The sequence below is a fragment of the Lontra canadensis genome, unplaced genomic scaffold, assembly GCF_010015895.1.
Source record: "Lontra canadensis isolate GAN:19392208 unplaced genomic scaffold, GSC_riverotter_1.0 scaffold90, whole genome shotgun sequence".
Classification (NCBI taxonomy): Eukaryota; Metazoa; Chordata; class Mammalia; order Carnivora; family Mustelidae; genus Lontra; species Lontra canadensis.
Window position 1 is genome coordinate 6,398,029 of NW_022631084.1, and position 19,927 is coordinate 6,417,955.

Sequence of the window (19,927 nt, forward strand, 5' to 3'; positions counted from 1 at the left end):
CTGGCTTCAATAAAAAGCATTCGCTCTCCTGATACAGGAGGAAAGACAACACCAGACAAAAAGCGAGGTGGGCAAGGGAGGGAGGCTGGAGGCATGGAGATCATGGCAGGGTTTGCCTGCTGTGCAACACGCTTGATGGCATCCACTTCTCTCTTCTATCTTGACAGAAATCATGAATCTCTCCCTTCCACTCTCTCTCTCTTTCTAAGTCTTCCTGACACACAATAATGAGTTTTACCCAAGAACCAAGGAAGGAGAATCTTTAAATATAAATCGTGTTCCTTTGGTAGGTAAAAGGACATTCAATATTAGTAACATGGAGGCGTTTAATTGTTCTACTGCCTCCAGTGTGCCTAAAATAAAAGAAACATCTAATGAAAACCACTGCGAGAAACTGAGCAAGCAAACACAAACAAAAAAGCCTTAAAGGATAAAGAGAAGAATAAAATTAAAAATTCTGTGACCAGAGAGACTGATTTACAAGAAAATGTAAAACAAGCTAACTAAGATTGTTGAAATTGGGTGGTAAGATGAGGGAACATTACAATTCTACGTCATTTTTAGTGAAATATAACTTTAATGTACCATCTTACCACATAAATCAATTTTCTGTAAGCTTTCCTTAATCACTTGAGTTACTTAACTCTTTCATTAATTCATTTATAAAGAACAACTTTAAATTACTCACTTTCAACATCTGATGTTGCACATTCAACGCACTGTATCTACTATTGGAATCTTGCTGTAAATGGAAAAGAAAATAGTTAACATAAAGATAACGAATCTAGCTCTCTTGCTAAACATATCTTAAAGCACTTAACAGAAGAATTCCATTTATTTCACTTATATAAGCTATGATGAATTCTATGCTTGAACCACGATGTCTCTGGGGCAGAAATGAAGCCTTAACATTCCTGTAAGCTTGCTAGAGTTTAATAAAGAAAAAGCAAGACATGGGATCATACAACAGCAGTGTAGCAGGGGCCCTGGAAATGATTTACTTCCCCTCTGGAGCAGAGCTAAGGCTCTTTGCACAAGGAACTTGTCCTGAGACAGTCATTGTGCATGGCTGATACACTGTGCCCAGTGCTCCGAGGGGACGTGGGGGTAAACTGACTAGGACCAGGCCCCACAAGCTTTGCAAGGCTTAAGAAAGGGGAGAGAAAAGGTGCTTTCCCTTCCCTGTGCTTCAGTGGATAAGGAATTCTCCATACATTACTTTACCCAAATGAGACTCCCATTTCACAGAGTGAAGAGATGGAGAAAGGATAAAGAATAAGCCAAGGGCAAACATTTCCTTTAGTAGCAGAGCCAGGACTGAAATGAGCCTAAGCTGCTCCGGTGGTATAGGTGTGAGTCCCAGCTGAACATCTTGACATGTGGACCCCACAGACCCCACACACATCCATAGCCCTGGGCAAGCCATAAGCAGTCTGTGCACAAGACACCCAACCATCTTCTCCCCTCGCTGGGTCATCTACCTGATGTGCCATAACCCCCGCTTTGGCTCCAACGCAAGCACACCCACAACCAGTTGTTTCTTCCATTTTTTACAATTTCTAAAATGAACTGCATTTTTGCTCCATTGCTTTATTTTATTGCTTTACTCTTTTACTTTACAAAGAAGCTACATTATGAAATGCAAACAGAAAGGATACAGTTTTATCTGGGGCTTTTGGAGGAGGGAAGAGTTGAAAGCTGACAGCCTCCCAGCTCTCAGAGGAACCGACTCTTCTCAGTTTTAATACCCCCAAAATGTCAGTGTTTCATTCAACTAATGGTTATATATTTTCTTAGAGTAAGAGAAAAATTTGCTTTTCTCCAGTTAATTTGGACTGTGAGAGTAACACTGCAGGATTTTTGGGGGCAGCAATAAATACATAGGTGTGCGTGTGTGTGTGTGTGTGTGTGTGTGTGTGTATTTCAGCCCTAGAGTCCCAATGATCAACATAGTTTTTTTACAACAAGAAGATTTTACAACTATTACTTCCCTCTCCTTTTCATAAAATAATTGAGGAAAAAATCCCAAACTCACCCTTCCTTTATTTAGTGTTTCTTGGGCTTCTAACTTATAAACAAGAAAATCTGAAAATAAAAAGTGGAGAAAATTGAGTATAATTAACTTATTCATATCTTGAATAAAAAAATGCATTTTAATGAAATAATTAAAAATGAATTTAGAATGTGCACTCTGTGATTAACTCTCCTTGAAATTGAAAAAAAAAAAAAAAAGGCACATCTAAAGACAGAGATGATTTATTGCTATCCACTAGATGGCATGCTAAAATCACTCAGGACTTGAAAAGAGACCTTAAACCATGGAAACCATCTTTAATGCTCTTAAAGCTTTATTATCCACTAGATGGCTCTATAAAATCACTCTGCATTTAAAGACAAGGAAAATCCAAATCCTATCAAAGTATTTTAATGATGTTAAACTCCTATTCTTCATACAGGTTTAATCCAAGGGTCAGTAAAACATCTTAACCCACACTGCCCTCCCCTTTTCCCTCCCTCTACCCCACACCAACATAATTAAACAGAATACCTAATTAATATTTCCTCACATGATTTCACAAAACATGAGCAAATAAATAAAAGTAAGAATGTGGATCATTTCAAATCACATGCTACATAAAGCCTATGCTAGATACTAATTTCTCACATGGAACCAATCAGCTATGCCAATAAAAACCTTCACAAGATGAAAACAAGTGTGTAACTTAAAAGATACCATACCAAAAAAAAAAAAAAGAGACACCATACAATGTGATCAATTTATTATGTTGTAAATGCACATATCTGTATGTATGTATCTATGTGTGTGTGTATGTATGAACATATAAAATCTGTCATATTCCAGAGAATACATGCTGTTACTTCCTGGTTCTTTATGGACAGAACTTTCAGGCATGAGTAACATATGTGTGTAATATTCAGATGAAAAGCTGTTTATTTCTGATACAATATGTGTAACCAGTAACATGAACTACCTCAAGGCGGCACACTGAATGAAAGATTCGGAATCCAGTCTTGAGCAGAAATTACTGTGTTGTACGATGCATAACATAGTGCTTGACTTTCTCTGTCTACCTATAAAACTGACTTAGAGTTCATTTGAGAAATTTGTTAACAACAACAACAAAACAGTAAAGCTAGAATACAATGTTTCAAAGGGAAGTATGATAAAAAACAAAGAACACAAACTGCATTTATATTTACCTTCCTTCGCTTTCTTATGTTCAAGTCTCTCCTTTTGCAAGGATTTCTCTAATCTTGATCTGTGTTCATATACAACTGAAAGAAAAAAGTTAAAATTTGTCTGCAAATCATTAGAAATTCCAAAGTAAAACTAGTATCAATTTTCAACACTGGGGGAAACAACACTTTAGAGTCTTCACAAATAAAATAAAAATGCGTGCATTTGTAAGTTCCATATTCTGGGTAAAAACAGCCACAAACGACAAGTCTGAGTTAACTTCTGCACAGTCCTCTCCTTCATAGAAGCAATACGCTGAAAGAATGCTCCCGCCTTCCACCTTCTTTGCCGGCTCCTTCTCAAAACCTTCTCTGTGAGGTTCCATGTCCTTTGTTGGGCAAATGTGTCCACTCTCTTGACTTCTACCACCGTTTGCACCGCAGTCAGCCCCACATCCATATTTCTAACTCCCACCTCTCTGTTAGGTATTAGAACAGCATTTCCTAAAGACTCCGGGGTTTTTCCACCTACATATCCCATGAGTACTGCCAAGTCCACATGATCTGAGCCGGAACTAAGGCTGCTGGACCCGTGAGAAAGCCTCAGCAATCCTACTGGCATGAAAGAATGAAGAATGAATGAATGAAGAAAGAAAGAATGAAGTGGGGAGGGACTCAAAGAGAACCTAAGAAGGTCAGGTTCACATCGCCCATGGCAAGACGCCAATGGCAAACTGATGCCATGTCAGACTTTCCGGTCCTCAGTTATCCCCACCGGCCCCATCTACACTGAGGAAGCCAGTATCGCTTGGTGAGCAGAGAGGAAGTGTGGATGTCATGGGGGAAAACAGGGAGGAGGAGGAGCTTATCTCTCTTCCTCACCTCAGGCTGCACATCTACAGCAAATAGGAGCTGGAAGAGTAGGAAAAGCTCTGCCTTTGAAAGAATAAAATAATAAAATAGGCATTTTATTTATATAATAAAATGTACGCATATGGACTAGACCAGATGTAATACTTACTAGACCAAGACTGTGTTTATGGATAAAAGTTATTAATATATATTTTTTCCTAATCTGAGAGAAGTCGAGAAGTATCCAAGACTGTAAATATTTCCTTCCGGGACAGAAAACCCAGCCTCACAGAGTGGTTTGTAAAAGGTGAAGAAGGGGGGAAAAAACCTGAATTTCTGAGGTGTGCTTTGAGTCCTGTTTGTGCAGCATTATGGTCACATATGATCTCATTCCTGGCCAAACTAAGCCAAAGCTCTCATTTGGTTCTCCTACCAGTCTTCAGCTGCCTTTAGCTACCTAAGACAAAATTCAAACATCACTCACTCACCAGGTACAACACACCCAACTGCTTAACACTACTGGCCTTCCCAAAGTGCCATGGTCATAGCCATTCCCCTCCCTCACACCTGCTATAACTCCTTGCTGCTCGAAGGGATGCCCTGTCCCTCTGGCCCTTTCTCTAGTCACAGCTGCCAGTTACCAGCTACTGTTGTCCTCCTTCCAACATGCCCAGCATCTCCTGCGTCCTCCACCTTTTCCCCATGCTTCATGTCTCATCTTGTCAAGCCATAGAAACCTTCTGTTTCCAGGGTTCCCTCTACAGCTACCACAGCCCCGACCTCTACTCACACTTCGCTAACATCTCTGTGCACACCCCTCAGAATGCCTGCCACCACTCAAACTGTCATGGTGTCATCCGCCAGCAGCGTGTCTGCCTGTCTCGGCTTCCCCACCAGCCTTAGCCTCCCACTAGTGAACCCAACAATCCCTGCCCCAGTCCCTTTTCCACCTGGGTTCTATTTTCTTTACCAGACGACCTCTTCCCCTGCCAGTGCTGTTACTATAAAGGATCCAATGCAACTCTGCATTTATTGAGCCCCTACTATGTATTTGGAACCACATTATGAGCAGAAATGGAAAAAGAGACACGGGCCTTGGCCACAAGCAGTTCAAGTTTAACACAATAGATAGGTAAGGTAATTTTTTGTATAATTAGAGCTGAATACATTTAGAATAATATAAGTATATTTAAGCCCAAGAAAAGACAAGGATGAGCTCCGGGTGGGAGAACAGTGAGGTAATCATCAGAGGTAATCATCTCTTGGCTGGCTTTGAGAATGAAGAGCAAATTTTTTAATACTTTTTTTTTTATAAACATATAATGTATTATTAGCCCCAGGGGTACAGGTCTGTGAATTGCCAGGTTTACACACTTCACAGCACTCACCATAGCACATACCCTCCCCAATGTCCATAACCCCACCACCCTCTCCCTTCCTGCTCCCTCCGGCAACCCTCAGTTTGTTTTGTGAGATATTACGGTTTCTCTCCCTCCCGATACCATCTTGTTTCATTTATTCTTTTCCTACCCCTCAAAACCCCCCACGCTGCCTCTCAACCTCTCAACTTCCTCATATCAGGGAGATCATATGATAATTGTCTTTCTCTGATTTATTTCACTAAGCATAATACCCTCTAGTTCCATCCACATTGTCGCAAATGGCAAGATTTCCTTTCTTTTGATGGCTGCATAGTATTCCATTATATGTATATACCACCTCTTCTTTATCCATTCATCTGTTGATGGACATCTAGGTTCTTTCCATAGTTTGGCTACTGTGGATATTGCTGCTATAAACATTCGGGTGCATGTGCCCCTTCGGATCACTACATTTGTATCTTTAGTGTAAATACCCAGTGGTGCGATTGCTGGGTCATAGGGTAGCTCTATTTTCAACTTTCTGAGGAACCTCCATGCTGTTTTCCAGAGTGGCTGCACCAGCTTGCATTCCCACCAACAGTGTAGGAGGAATGGTTCCCCTTTCTCCACATCCTCGCCAGCATCTGTCATTTTCTGACTTGTTAATTTTAGCCAGAGAATGAAGAGCAATTTGATAGAAAAGGGTGCCACGGGAGAAAGGCATTTCTGGAAGACATCACAGGGCAAAGGCACAGAGGTCTGAAATTGGGCTGAAGGTAGCCGAACCCCAAAAAGCTTGGTTGTAAGTCCACTGATGAGAAATTACATTTTTTTTCTAAATAAATCTATATGGTATATAAGTCCCTCTGCCAATTTCTAAAAGCCTATTAAAACCAAGGAGTTCCTTGAATTGGTACTAACAGTATCATCTGGAATGATGCTTGGAACAAGGTAGAGGAAAAAAAAGATTAGCACTATAAGGATCTCACTAAGCCAAGCTCTAAACTGCATGCTCACAGTTTTTGAGAATTTCAGTCGGGTGGGAAAAATGTACAGGGAAACAGGTATATTACAATGCCATCCTGATATTCCAGAGGCAACAACAGGATGCCACAGGGACACCTGAGCCCTCCCGCTGGGAGGAAATACACTCCCTGTCCTCTAATCCACTGGCCAAAGTTCCCAGGTCTGGGGGGAGGGTCATGGAAACATAAATAGGCCAGTTAAAATGGAATTTTGGTGCACGAAAGTGGATATACCACAGATGATTTCAGCAAGCACGTACATCAATATTCAAAGAAAGGAACAGGAAGAACAGTCAAGATCTTTTTTCCAATGGAACTGAAGTGGCAGTGGGGGTGGGGTGGGTCCCGAAGGAGGTCAGGACCACTAGAGAGAAATGATTCCAGCCTAGAAACATCCATGATTTTAAAAGACAGCAGCACAGTCAAGAAGACAAACAGGAAAGGGCTGCTCACCAACCATCGCCAGCCACCTCAGACTCCAAGCATTAAACCTTATTACGGAATGGTAATGACAGATGGGAAATAACAGAGGGGGAACGCTGCGTTGGCACATTACAATCTGGTGAAATTCTTTACTTAATATACAGCCGCAATCACTGCAAACTTGCTGTTGCAAAGTCAGTCGTGTATGGGACTTGGTAATCAGGTAATGATTGTCTTTGCACTGGGAAGCAGAAAACTCATTAGTATTATTTCATCTTCAGTAAAAGTGGAGGGTCCACTTGATTACACCAAGTAGAGAGGGACTACAGGGGATGGGATGAGAGGGTGGGAGACAGTGCTCCATTCTCTAATCTCTTCCCTGCAATGCAGTCAGGTAAATAATGTGCCAACAGCCAGTCCAAAGTACCCATTTATCACACTGAATCACACAACTGTCTCTGACAGTTTTATGCTCCTTGGGAATTTACACACTCAACATATTAATAGCAGTGTTGTCTCAAGAGCCAGAAAATCCTAGGATACACAGTTATAAACTTTCATAAGTAACCTAAACAGATGCTACATGGTATCTACAAAGAGACGTACATGTTCGTGGATTACAGTCAAAATTCAAAGTTCTTGAGAAATCTGAGATATTCACGGATGAATACGAAGGCATCACTAATAGCAAGATCTAAGGCATGAAGAATGTGGTTTTGCAAAGGCAGTGAAAAAAGATGTGGTAAACGGGAATAGAGGTTATACATACACACCATGAGGTAACTGTACTATGAATGTTCTCTTCCTCAGAACTGGTCAAGCCATTATTATAGCACCAGTTCCTGGTCCTGACGTAAAATAACTGAAGAATGCAGGAATGGAGTTTCAGGGTGGAAGAACATGAGCAAGGGGGAGGTGAGAAAAGGGAGTGGCAGTGACTGACAGAGGTGGGAAGTGGGAGAAGTGCCGTTCCTTCCTCAAGTACAGAAAAAGGAAAACGAAGCCAAAAGGAGCCTTAAAAGATAAGCTGAGGACACCACATCAGAGAAGGTGAGAGTGAAAATTCACCCTTGGAATTGCAAATTCAAGAAAGAAAGGGAGAGGGAAAGAGGCAGGCAGTAACAATGCTTGAGAGCACAGACTCTGGGGTCTGGATTCAAATTCCAGATCTATTCCCTATGGGGTACGCTGCTGAACTTCTCTGTACCTCTGTCTCCTGACATGGTATGTGGGAATAATGACACTATCTATCTCTCTGGGTGGATGTCAGGGTTAAATGAGTTAATATGTGCCAAGTGTTGGCACAGAGTAAATGCTCGAAAGTCCGAAAATATTGTTTTCTCCTGTCTGTGGTAGCTTAAAATTGCCAGAGAAGGAATCAGAGGATTCCGGGAGCCCTTTCAATTCTACAATTAAAGCCTAATAATAATGAAGTAATTATATATATTATAGATAGATAGATACACACACACACAGTTATATATGGAGAGAGGGTAGGGGACTCGAAAAAGTAATAAAACATTAATCCCGCTTCCCTTTTACTTAAAATAAATTTTCCTTAAAAAAAAAAAAAAAGAAGTAAATAATCAGTCCCACAGCTCCAACACTCAGAAGCCCTTTTTTTGTAAATAAAAACTGAAAGACAGTAAAACGGACCAGATAGAATTTTTGTATCCCTGTAGCTCTTCTAGAAAATTTCCCTATCAACTAAACACACACATACATACACCCACACTACCCTTAATTCTTTTAACATGCATTCTCCAGGCTTTTGAGCTAGTGATTTATCTAGATAGGTTTACTGTTTCACTTAGAAGGAAGATCGCTAATCAATCCTTTTCACCTATCTCTATTTTTCTATTTATACTCTGAAGTCAAGGGCATCAGTCAAGATGAACTAATACTGCTAACAACCTCTACAACAAAAAAGGTACATAATGAATATTCTCAAAGCACCAGTCAAGTTTAAGGAAAAATACGGACAGAAATAATGATTTAATCTTGGCATTCAAGATTTTTAATGCAGAATAACACTGCAATGGAGATAGGATTTGAATCACAAGAACCCATGAGAAAAAGATGAGTGCATAATACTCATCATCTCCCCTGCTTTCTGAATAGGAGTTTAATATTTTCCATGCAGTGGAGAATGGAAAGAGGTTTTACTCCTCCTTCAAGCACTCAAGAGTTTAAAATCATGCCAACTTCCTACAGCAATTTTCCATTTTAACTCCGACTTCCTCTGAAAGTCACAAGAGAAATTAGCTGTATACATCCACTTATGGGCAAAATACATATCCATGACATTTCAGGGCAAACTGCTCCAATGCAGAATTAAAAAACAACACTCCAAAATTAGACAGAAAACACTGCTAAGTGTTTTAACACCTTAAGCCAAGGGAGGGCAATGTTTCTTTGGCAGAAGCAAAAGCCCATAAAATTTTGCTTTCAGTCTTGACAATAACATAAGGTTTTAACTTTATAAAAAAAAACAAACAATTGTATGAAAGTCACACAATTCAACTTGTGAAAACATTGAGAATTGCAAGTACCTTTATCACTTTACAGATTATAAAGATTAAAATGAACAAATCTGTGCTTTTGACAATTGTGGTTGAAGATCTTTTTTTTTTTTAAGGTTTTATTTATTTATTTGAGAGAGAGAGAGAGAGACAGAGAGAATGAAGGGAAGAGGGAAAGGGAGAGGGAAACTCAGACTTCGTGCTGAATGAGGGGCGGGACGTGGGGCTCGATCTCACAACACCAAGATCATGATCATATTGATCAGAAAATCAAGACTCATCCACTTAACTGACTGACCTACCTAGGTGCCCCTGTGGTTAAAGATTATTTTTTTTTTTAAGATTTTATTTATTTATTTGACAGACAGAGATCACAAGTAGGCAGAGAGGCAGGCAGAGAGAGAGAGGAAGGGAAGCAGGCTCCCTGCCGAGCAGAGAGCCCGACATGGGGCTCGAACCCAGGACCCTGGGATCATGACCTGAGCCGAAGGCAGCGGTTTTAACCCACTGAGCCACCCAGGCGCCCCCCCCCTTTTTTGTGTGTGTGTGGTTAAAGATTTTTAAGTAGAATAGCAAGAGGGATGACAAAAAGGAAGATACATTGAAATCACTTTAGTTCCCAGAACAGAATACTTTCAAAGATTTGTTTTGTCTTTGTTTTTAGGCCTAAAATAGCAGATATTTATTACGGCCTTTAAGAACAGTTTTCTGTTGTGGTTCTAACTCCCCAGATGTGGGGTGGAGGACAGCTGCCCCCTCTTCCGTAAAACAAGGACTTGGTAATTAATAGAAAGACAACATCATAGATATAGTTTCCCAATTACCTTTCCTTCCTTCATAATTTTTACCTCATAAGGAGTCTGAGAAAGAACAGAGGAGATCTCCTTGGAAAATGACCCACATAAAACAACTAAGTAAAAGCACAAACGTGGCGACATTTTGAGGATCTCCCTGGATCCTCCCTCCAGACCCCAGGGGAGGCAAGGGCACCCTAAGGCTGTTGTCAGCATCTCGGTCTCAGCCCAGCTCCTTCAACAAAGTCTCTCTGACTCCTGCACCATCTTGCTAACTCCGCTATGACCTCTTACAGTTATATCCGACTTTTACTTCTCACTCATCCTAAGTTTACATCTTCTAGTACAATTTAACCTTTCCAGTCTGCTTGACAATTTATAGCTGAATTCAATTATGAATTAACCTTTTCCTCTGGTTAGCTCCCTTTACTAAATTACATATTCACATTCCAGGTGCGGGGGGCAAAACCTTGCAGTGGCTTCCTATCACGCTCTGAGTGAAACCCAACCCTCCTCAAGGCTTTACCCGACTGTTTGTCCTGCTCCGGCCTGTCCTTCCTTGAATGGGCCAGGCACCCTCTCACCTCAGCACCTTGTACTGCCTTTTGCTGGGGCCTCTGCTGCTCCCTCTCCAGGTACCTGCATGACTGACTCCCTCATCTCCTGCAGATCTTTACTAAAAAGATGCCTCCTCACCAAGTCCTTCCCTGGACAACCCAGTGAAAATTGCAACCTTGTCCCCACCCTCAACACTTTTGTTCTCCATTCCTACTTTATTTTTCTCCTTAGCATGTAACACTCTAACATATATGTATATTTTATATATTTTTATATATATTATATTTTATATGCTTATATAAAATATATATTTATATATATTATATGTGTATTGTATATTATAACACTCTAATATATATTTTATATTTTTTTTGAGTAAGAAAAAAACATCGTATTTTATTTCCCCCATTAACACCAAGTCATGTTATTCAAATGTATTTCAAAATACTTTTAGCCAGATCACCAATCCCATCCACTGCCTTAGTTCAAATGTTCACTAAGAAAATAAGCAAACAACAGAAATCCATTATGAAACTCCATCTATAGAGAACAGCTACATTGCTATATATAATTTATTAACTTAGTAATTTAGTCTCCCAATATTTACCAAATTTGTGTAAAAATTTCTATTCCCATTGGTTTATAGTGACATTAATATAAATGCATAATTTCAAAGTCAACATTCCTTTCACTATGAACATAAAACTTAGAAAGATACTTGTGGGTTACAGTAAAGTAATGACTGGCTGCTGGGATAGCACTGTTCAAGGCCAAATACGCTGGAAGGCTTAGAATGGCATAAATATATATGCACACACTCTCAATACACTACTACTTCCCACATTTCTGCTATACATCCTTGTTGTATAATATGGTATAAATTATTTCCTCAAACTTGAAAAAAAAATCCAGATGAATACATTTTCATCTTCACTTCAAAATAACCCTTTTAAATGAAAAAGAAGTCCCATTTGTTAATTCTGTTCAAGAGATGGATTTAAATATTTTCTTCACTACATGTATAATATTTTTTTTACCCTATCTTAGTGCCTCATTACAACCAGTTTAACAATAAGACCTCCAGTTGTTGAAAATTGCGTTCAGTAGATTAAAAGGCTGTAAAATCTGCAGTTGAATCTTTCAGACATGAATCATAACAAAGTTCAAAAAATGTATGACCATCAACACCTTGGAAGCTGTGAATTATTGCCAAAAAACTCACAAGTGCATATAATTCAAACATAAACTTTGTGGGGAAGGGATGTAAAATAAATACTATAATATTTTTCAATTCTATTTAAATGTTACTTAGATGCTTAGATAAAAGGATTAATACTACCAACAGGAAGAATCAAACTATTTTTAGACTGCTTTCCAAGTAATTAGAACAATTTCGCAAAACAAAGATAAGCAAGAGCCTATGCCAATACATTTTTCCTGTAGTGTAATGTAATTGCTAATATGAGGTATTATATATTATAACACTCTAATATATATTTTATATATATATATTTTTTTTACTTGGTTGTCTCATTTATTGCCTTTCTATGCCACTAGAATGTAAGTTTAGTCAGGGCAAGAATTTCCGGTTTGCCTTCTTTCACTCCTGTATCTCTGGCACATTAGATTGCTGACATTCGATAGGTAATAAATGAATAAATGAATGAATGAATGAACTATATGTGCCTTGAAGGCTGGGATTGGCTAGCTCCTTAATCTTCCTCATCTATATCCCAAACCTTCATTACTATTTCCGTTTCAATACCCCAGTTCCTAATATCTAGTGGTATTCCATAGTCGTTAAATGAATGAGTACATTTAGAAGATATTTCATACTTTGGCTCATTTGTCTGTCATCCTTTATGTCCGGGCACTTTTAAACTAAATTTCCACATTTGTTGGCTCATTAGGGTTTGCATATCGCAGAGAAGAGAGAAGTAACAGAATAGAGATTAAATATAAATTTATCTGTTGATGTGCAGGCTCATAAGATTAGCATTAGTTAAATCATAGCCCTGGAATATAGATGCTTTCAGGGTGCTGAGAGAAAAAAGGACAGTCTGATTAGGTATTTTTCTACTGCATGGCAATTGAAGTTTTTCCTTTTTTTGGCTGCACAATAAAGTTCCTCTAATAGCTCACACAGGTGTCTATTTTTAAGTTTGCTAATGCATACAGTTTATGAAGTTGTTTAAATGGAAATTTTAACCGTGATTTGAATGGTGCTTAACTGCCTTTTCTATTTTGGATAAAACTATACCCCAGGCTTTCCCTCATGACACTATCTGAGAGTCGGCTTTTTCAAATAAGTATTACATTAGCTGACTTAAGATATATTTTTTTATACGAGTCTTCTTTCAAGTGGTGAGCTACTAATAATCATTCTTATTATTAGATGAAATCTATTCACTTCTCATGAAAGGATTCTTCTCTTAGCCCCTCAGACTTATATTATAGCCCAGCAATGTTCCAGGCACCTTGGAAAACACAAAAGTGTAGGACTGACTCTTATAAAAAGTTTATAATAAATAAATTTGGGCTGTGAGAAGAGAAAAGTCAGGTAAAACAGTAAGAAGATAATCAGAGCTCACCAAAGGCTAGGTGAGCTGACATAATGACTTGCTGAGCCAGCAGATTTTTAAACAGACTCTTTTTATAAAAGGAGAAGAAAAATATCCTCCTGTCCCTGAAAATGCTGTACTCTACAAAGCAAAAATTATATATGTAAATTACATACACATATGCATATATATTATAAACTTAAGGACTCATAGTTAATAGAAGCAAATTTTTCTAAAATTAGATGTATATAAATAGACCCTGTACAGTAATATTCTTCTTATCGAGCAGTCAGAGTTTAGCAGAACAGCATCATGGTGTTTTAAGAAATAATGCATGAGAGAAAGAGAAAGAGGGAAAGAGGCTTCTGGTCACCCCAAACTGATGCAAGGATGTAGAAGAATGACCTTCAGATGGGCTAAAATATGCAAAAGCACATTGGTTTTATAAAGGACTGTGCATTTATGCATATACTTTTCAAAACTGATGTGCCTGAACCAACCAGAAAAGAGATTTCCTTTTCCTAAGTGATCGATTTCATCATGGGAACCTGTCTCCACGGACACTTCCACCAAAGAGGAAACAAACCACCTCAAGTACTCAAGTACCAACCACTAAGAGGTGTCTACTTTGTATAAACCTGCATCATCAGAGAACGTAACCAAAGGAGGGCAGGAGGAGCCAGGCCACAAGTGACTTCTCTTTCAAATCAACATAGCAGGGCACAAGCAACCCCATCTTCATCCAAACTCCCTTTGTCATGTTTCCACCTCAAGATGTGAAAACATGCAAAATATCTTGGAAAAGGTTTCATAAAAATCTGGCTTATACAAAGATATTATCTAAGGGTACATATGTATTATATCCTAAATGCCTCATTCAACAAATCAAATAAGTATTCAGTGAACACTTACTAGGTGCCGGGCACTGGTTCTGATATTTGGGAATACGTTATGAGCACAACGTGAAAAAAAAAAAATTGCCTTTGGGGAGCTCATATTCTGGCAGATACATAAATGATCGGGAGCTAATGAGTGTCAGCAGGGGGACAGGGTAAAAGAGACTGGAGGTATGGGAAGGATGCGTCACATTTCTAAATTGGTTATTCAAGGCAGGACTCACTGAGGAGAAGACATCTGAGCCAAGACTTGAAAAAAGTCCAAGAGTTACTACTACCAACATCTAGGGAAAATGTTCCAGATATAAGGAGTGGGCAATGCAAAAGCTCTACCGGGAAAGTATACTTGGAATGTTCTAAGAAGAGCAGGGAAGTCAGTGTAGCTGAGATGGAGTGAGCTGGAAGATCAAAGGGTGAAGGTAGGGAAGGGCCACCTTCCCACAAATTGGGACGGGCCTCGGAAACCTAGTGAAGACTCTAGCTTTTACTCCAAAACCTTTTGGAGGGTCTGAGTAGGAATACAGAGTGATGACTTAGATCTTAAAATAATGATCACTCTGCCTGCAGAGGCGTAAGATGTGAGCAGTTATTAGCAAGTTTCTGCAGTAATCCAGGCATGAAGTACAGGAGAATAGGACCAAGGTGCAGGCTATGGGAGATTCTGCATTTATACTGAGGATAAAACCAGTGCATGTTTATCAGCTGAGATGGGGAAGGCTACCAGTGGAATAGGTTTGTGAGGAAGAACTAGAATAAATAATTTAGTGATGACAGAGTGATCTGCGCAGCCTGCAGGAATCAAGACAGATTCCTATAGGTAACATCTTGTGTGTATGCGGAGAGATGATGATGGAGAAAAGAACACGAAAAATACAGACAGTGGAGAAAGAACATGCAAGAGCACTGAGGCAAAACCAAAAAATCTGGGGGCATCTAGGTGGCTCAGTTGTTTAAGCCTCTGACTTCGGCTCAGGTCATGATCCCAGGGTCCTAGGATTGAGTCCCGCACGGGGCTCCCTGCTCAGTGGGGAGCCTGCTTCTTCTTCTCCATCTGCTGTTACCCTGACTTGTGCTTTCTCTCTCTCTCAAATAAATAAAATCTTAAAAACAATTCTGTTTATTCTATTACTCAAACTGAGTAAGAGTAACTTCGTTAATAGCAAAGATTGGGGCCCAACCTGCATCTACTGAATCAGAATTTCCAGGGAAGATACCTGAGAATCTGAATATTTAGCAAGTGTGCACCCACCTGCTCCCCGCCCCCCATGTGCTTTTATAGAGAGTTCTGGAAACACTGTTAAGCAAAGGGATGATAAGAAAGTGAGCAGGGTGGGGAGAGAATGAGTGAGACAGGGATGCAACTGACTTGGTCAGATCTGCATGGTTGCCAGAAAATAAGATTTATGGGTGGTGCATAAGAGAATCAAAGAGAGTGTAGAGGTTGATGGATTAGTCAGGAGGTCATTGCAACAACCTAAAATAAAGGAACATGAAGGTTAAAATTCCATATTGCCCGAATATAAGATGATCTCCAGTTATGCCAATAAGACAATCCAATTTAAAAAAGTTGATTGCTTTCCCAACTGGAATATACAAAATTTTAGAACCGTGAACAGGAGTAGGAAGTGAAAAAGAAGATGAAAGACACTTAAAGATATTCTAACAGTGATTAAAGGCATGAAAAAGTGATCAACTAAATTCATCAGCAGGGAAATCAAATTAAAATCATAATGTGATACTACCATTCTCCCCTCATAATGGCTAAAATTTTAAAAGAGAGACAATACCAAAGGTTGGCAAGAATTGCTGATGGATGTGTGAGTCAGTGCAACCATTTTAGAAAACTGTTTGGCAGTGCCCACCAGAGCTGACGAACGCAGACCTTGGGACCAATAAACCCCACGCCTAGGCATGTACCCAACCAAATATATTAATTTAGTTACCAGAAGTCACAAAGGAGAGTCTTAAGAGCAAGTCCCAATACTGGAAACAATAGTCTCAAACTGGAAATAACACAGTCATCTATCATAGGAGAACGAATGGGTTGCAGTTGTTCGAAGAAATTAAGTATTGCTCAGCCATGTGAACAAACGGACTGTAAGAACACAGATGAATTTCACAGACCTAAGGCTGAGGAAAGAAGCCAGACAGCAAAGTGGTACTTACTAAATAATTCTACTTATGAGCAGTTCAAATACAAGCAAAGCAAATCCGCGGCGCCAGTGATGGGATGCTATTCACAGCTTGCATATGGCAGTAGGAGGCGGGCAGCCAGTCACGGGGAGAGAACAAGAGGCAGCATTTTTGGGTGAGGGAAATGCTCCGGTTCTTGGTCTGACTGCTGGATACACTGTCGGCTTTGTGAAAAATCCACTGAGCTCTATACTTAGGATTCCTCTACCGTTCCGAATGTATACTTGTTTATAAAGATAAGGGTATTTGTCATTTTCAGTTCAAGTCATAGTGAAATAAAGAACACATTTAGATATGTCACTTTTTTTTCGACCCACTTCTCTCCAAACACCATGACTCAAACCCTTCACCAGTGTGTCTGACGACCGTGTCTACAGTACCACAAGTCAGAATTTTCGTCCTCTGAGTTTTCCGAAGCGTACCCATCTTCACTGGAGATGCAGCATTTGCGAAATCTCTGTCTGAGGCTATCACCGTTAATGTCCTGAGCTGCAGACATCTGGTAAAAATCAGGAGAGCTGCCAGTTTCATTTGTCCTGTAGGTGTATGTATATTCATGCTTTGTGCATCACTAACTCGAATGTACTGGGGTTCCTTTGGAGGGCCGGTGGTAAAAAGGCTAGTCTATAAAAACATTCTGCATTTGCAACTGGAGGACACATTCCTGGGAATAAATACACTATTCTAAGTGCTATTTCATCCTTTAAAAACAAAACAAAACAAAACAAAACAGAACACAACTTTTTTTGGTCAGGTGCCTTCCATAAATATCTTACCACATCAAACGAGGTCATTTTGGGCTAATGTGTCTTCCTCACACAGTACTCTGCTGTTTAAAATAAATCCGTTGGGAAAGCACCCAGAAATAGCAAAGACTTTGTGTTGCCTCCAATACAAGTCTCCCTCTTTTTCTGAGGAGTAATTTTGCAGGATGAAGGAAACCTTGCATTATAATATTCAAGCATATGCAAAAATCATTAACACAGGGAGAAGAATGCCCAGAAACCAAATACATTTAAGGAAATCAAATCAAAATGCCCAAGTAACTGATTCAAAGTGCACCATGAGAGTGGATCCAAGGATGGTACAAATACTTTTGACCTAGGCTACCGTGTGAAAGACGGATCCAGGATCAAGGACGCCTGGGGTGGGGCAAATCATGTGTCCCCTGTTGGACATGTTTACTGTTTGACAGGGATATCCAGATAGCACAGAGAAACTTAAAGAGTAATCTAAGAAACATTTGTGTTGCTGGCAGCAAGAAGATCCTTGCTGGGAAGGGCCCCTTCATTACCTCTTCCAGGTCTAAGACCAACATAAGGACCCTCTGAGGTGACCCTCAGCCTATTCCCCACAGCCACTCGTACTCTTCCTGACATATCTTCGTCCAACCGTCACCAAACTGCCTGAATACTTATGGTTACAACTGAAGGGAACTTAAAAAAAATAATAAAATAAAATGAGAGACTGTGGGAATAAAGTCAGCATGGAATGTCTAAAAGTTACTTCACCAGTTTCACTGGAATTCTTACTGATAGCCTCAATTCTCTTTGCACTTGAGGCCATTCATTTTTAAGCTTTCTTTTGGGATAAAATATAGTTAAGTATATTTCTTTATACTTTCTGCTACAGAAGATGAATACCTTCCTAATGGTTTAAGAACACACGTGGCTCTAATCAGATGGATCTCCTGCACGGAGATGTTGGACACTGCCCAGCTTGGGGCAGGGGGTTACCTTTTAGTCAATGATCATGGCATATAATGTAGAAGTCCTTAAACTAGAAGGCTGGGACCACTGGGTGAGACCCTCAAAGGTCAAATATAAAAGTGTTATCCTTTCTTCATCCTTTAAGAAAGGGCACACTATGTACACTATGTACCCGGAGCTGTGGGCTTGAGGGTGATGGGGAGAGATTTTTGATGATGGTGTGATGCAAGAAGGATATAGAGGGTTTTGTGAAAGCATATTCCAGTGAGCAGTCCTTGGACTACTTCCCTTATACTGGCCTGGGTCACGTACATAAGATCACTCATGACAGGACACCCAACCTTCATGAGCATCTGCCTTCCCTGGGACCCCTGGAGGCCTCCCTGAGCAGTGTGGATGTCCTTCTCCCTCCCACAGAGCCCTAGGCAGAGCTCTGCCCACAGTCTTATTAGCATTTTATATACAGGTTTGCCACTCAGATGATGCTGTGCATGACTTATGAGAGAGCTGGTCTCTTCACTATTTGCACACTAGCCGGGGTCTGGTACTAAACGGGTACCTGCTAAATGTTTATTAAGTAATTGGACTAATGCAAGCAAATGAATGCCAGGGTCAAATGCTGCACGTGATATTAATAATGGACTCTGCGTATCAACTGTTCCATAAAATGTATGTATGTAAAGCCTTAATGGTTACATATCATGGCGAACTTCCAAGGGTCCTCTTTTAAGACACTTCAAATTTGATACAGCCAACCTGAACCAAAAGAAGCATGGGAATTCACTGGCAACTTCTAAAGTTTCTCTATCAAAGGTAGAGACAATATATCTATATCGTTTAAATTAACAAAGTACATAGGGACTTTTGAAAGCACAGAAAAATCAATAAACAGCCCTGATCTGTACAAAGGAGCAGGACTGGATGCTGAAAGAAAAAAAAAGAAAAAATCTTTGACAGTATCAGCATTCTAATTAGAGTCAGACTTCCGATTTTTCTTCTCAACCTCATTCCATAGTTAGAATTCAGATTAAATCCATTGAAAATAACTTAAGTAGGACTGAGGTGAATTCTACTGAAAGAAAAAAGCAACAAAGAAAAAGGAGACAGGCTGACAAACAGAATTAGATGGAGACAAGAGATAATTTAAAGAGGATTTTTCAAATAATTTAGGGAAAATACCACTGGCCTGAGCCAAGATTCCTGAGATCCATGCTGCCTGACACTAACCAGTTCTTTGCTCACAACCAAGAAGTTTCACCTTTCTACATCTGTTTCCTCAGCAATAAAATGCAGTTGAACAGCTGAGTGGCCAAGATCCTTCCAGTGCTAAAATTCTAACCATGTGTGTTTACAGTAATTACTACAAGAGTGGTGACACTGACAATACATAAATCATTTCAAATTGGTAATGCATATTTTCAATGTATTAAACACAAGTGAGAAAGGACTCAGTTTAGCAGTACGTTGAGAAAGGCTCTGATTTTTTCAGGAAAAAGCTCTTGACAGAAGAATACGATTGCAGATTTGTCTCCCATAATTTTCAAAAAGTTGAAAATGCATATACAAGCTAAGCCCCTGTACCATATTTAAGGTGTCCTATAGTGGGGCTCTCCTTTTCTACAGGTTTGGCTGTGAAAAATACAAACATGTTATCCTTTTCTGACACTGAATGAATAATAAAAGCAGCAAAGTACAAATGCTACTCTAATCCCAAAGTGTGCTTGCTCATTTTCCCCCTGCCCAATATATGCTTCAATGTCCTCTCCCCATAATAACGTTTTTAAAATCCCCGTAATAACTCTTACACACTGGGACATAACCAGGCATATCTGGTT

The 19,927-nt window shown here is 39.7% G+C and overlaps 1 protein-coding gene across 4 annotated transcripts in view; it reads right to left on the reverse strand.

Annotated features, from left to right (window-relative positions):
* Positions 1-19,927, reverse strand: part of GOLIM4 (golgi integral membrane protein 4) — an 80,323-nt gene that overhangs the window by 29,239 nt on the left and 31,157 nt on the right. For all 4 annotated transcript variants that reach the window (XM_032836108.1, XM_032836105.1, XM_032836106.1 and 1 more), the window contains exons 2-4: positions 3,223-3,297; positions 2,036-2,085; positions 689-742 (exon numbers count right to left, since the gene is read on the reverse strand). In XM_032836108.1, coding sequence (XP_032691999.1) covers positions 689-742; positions 2,036-2,085; positions 3,223-3,297 — 179 coding nt within the window. The remainder of the gene's footprint in view (positions 1-688; positions 743-2,035; positions 2,086-3,222; positions 3,298-19,927) is intronic.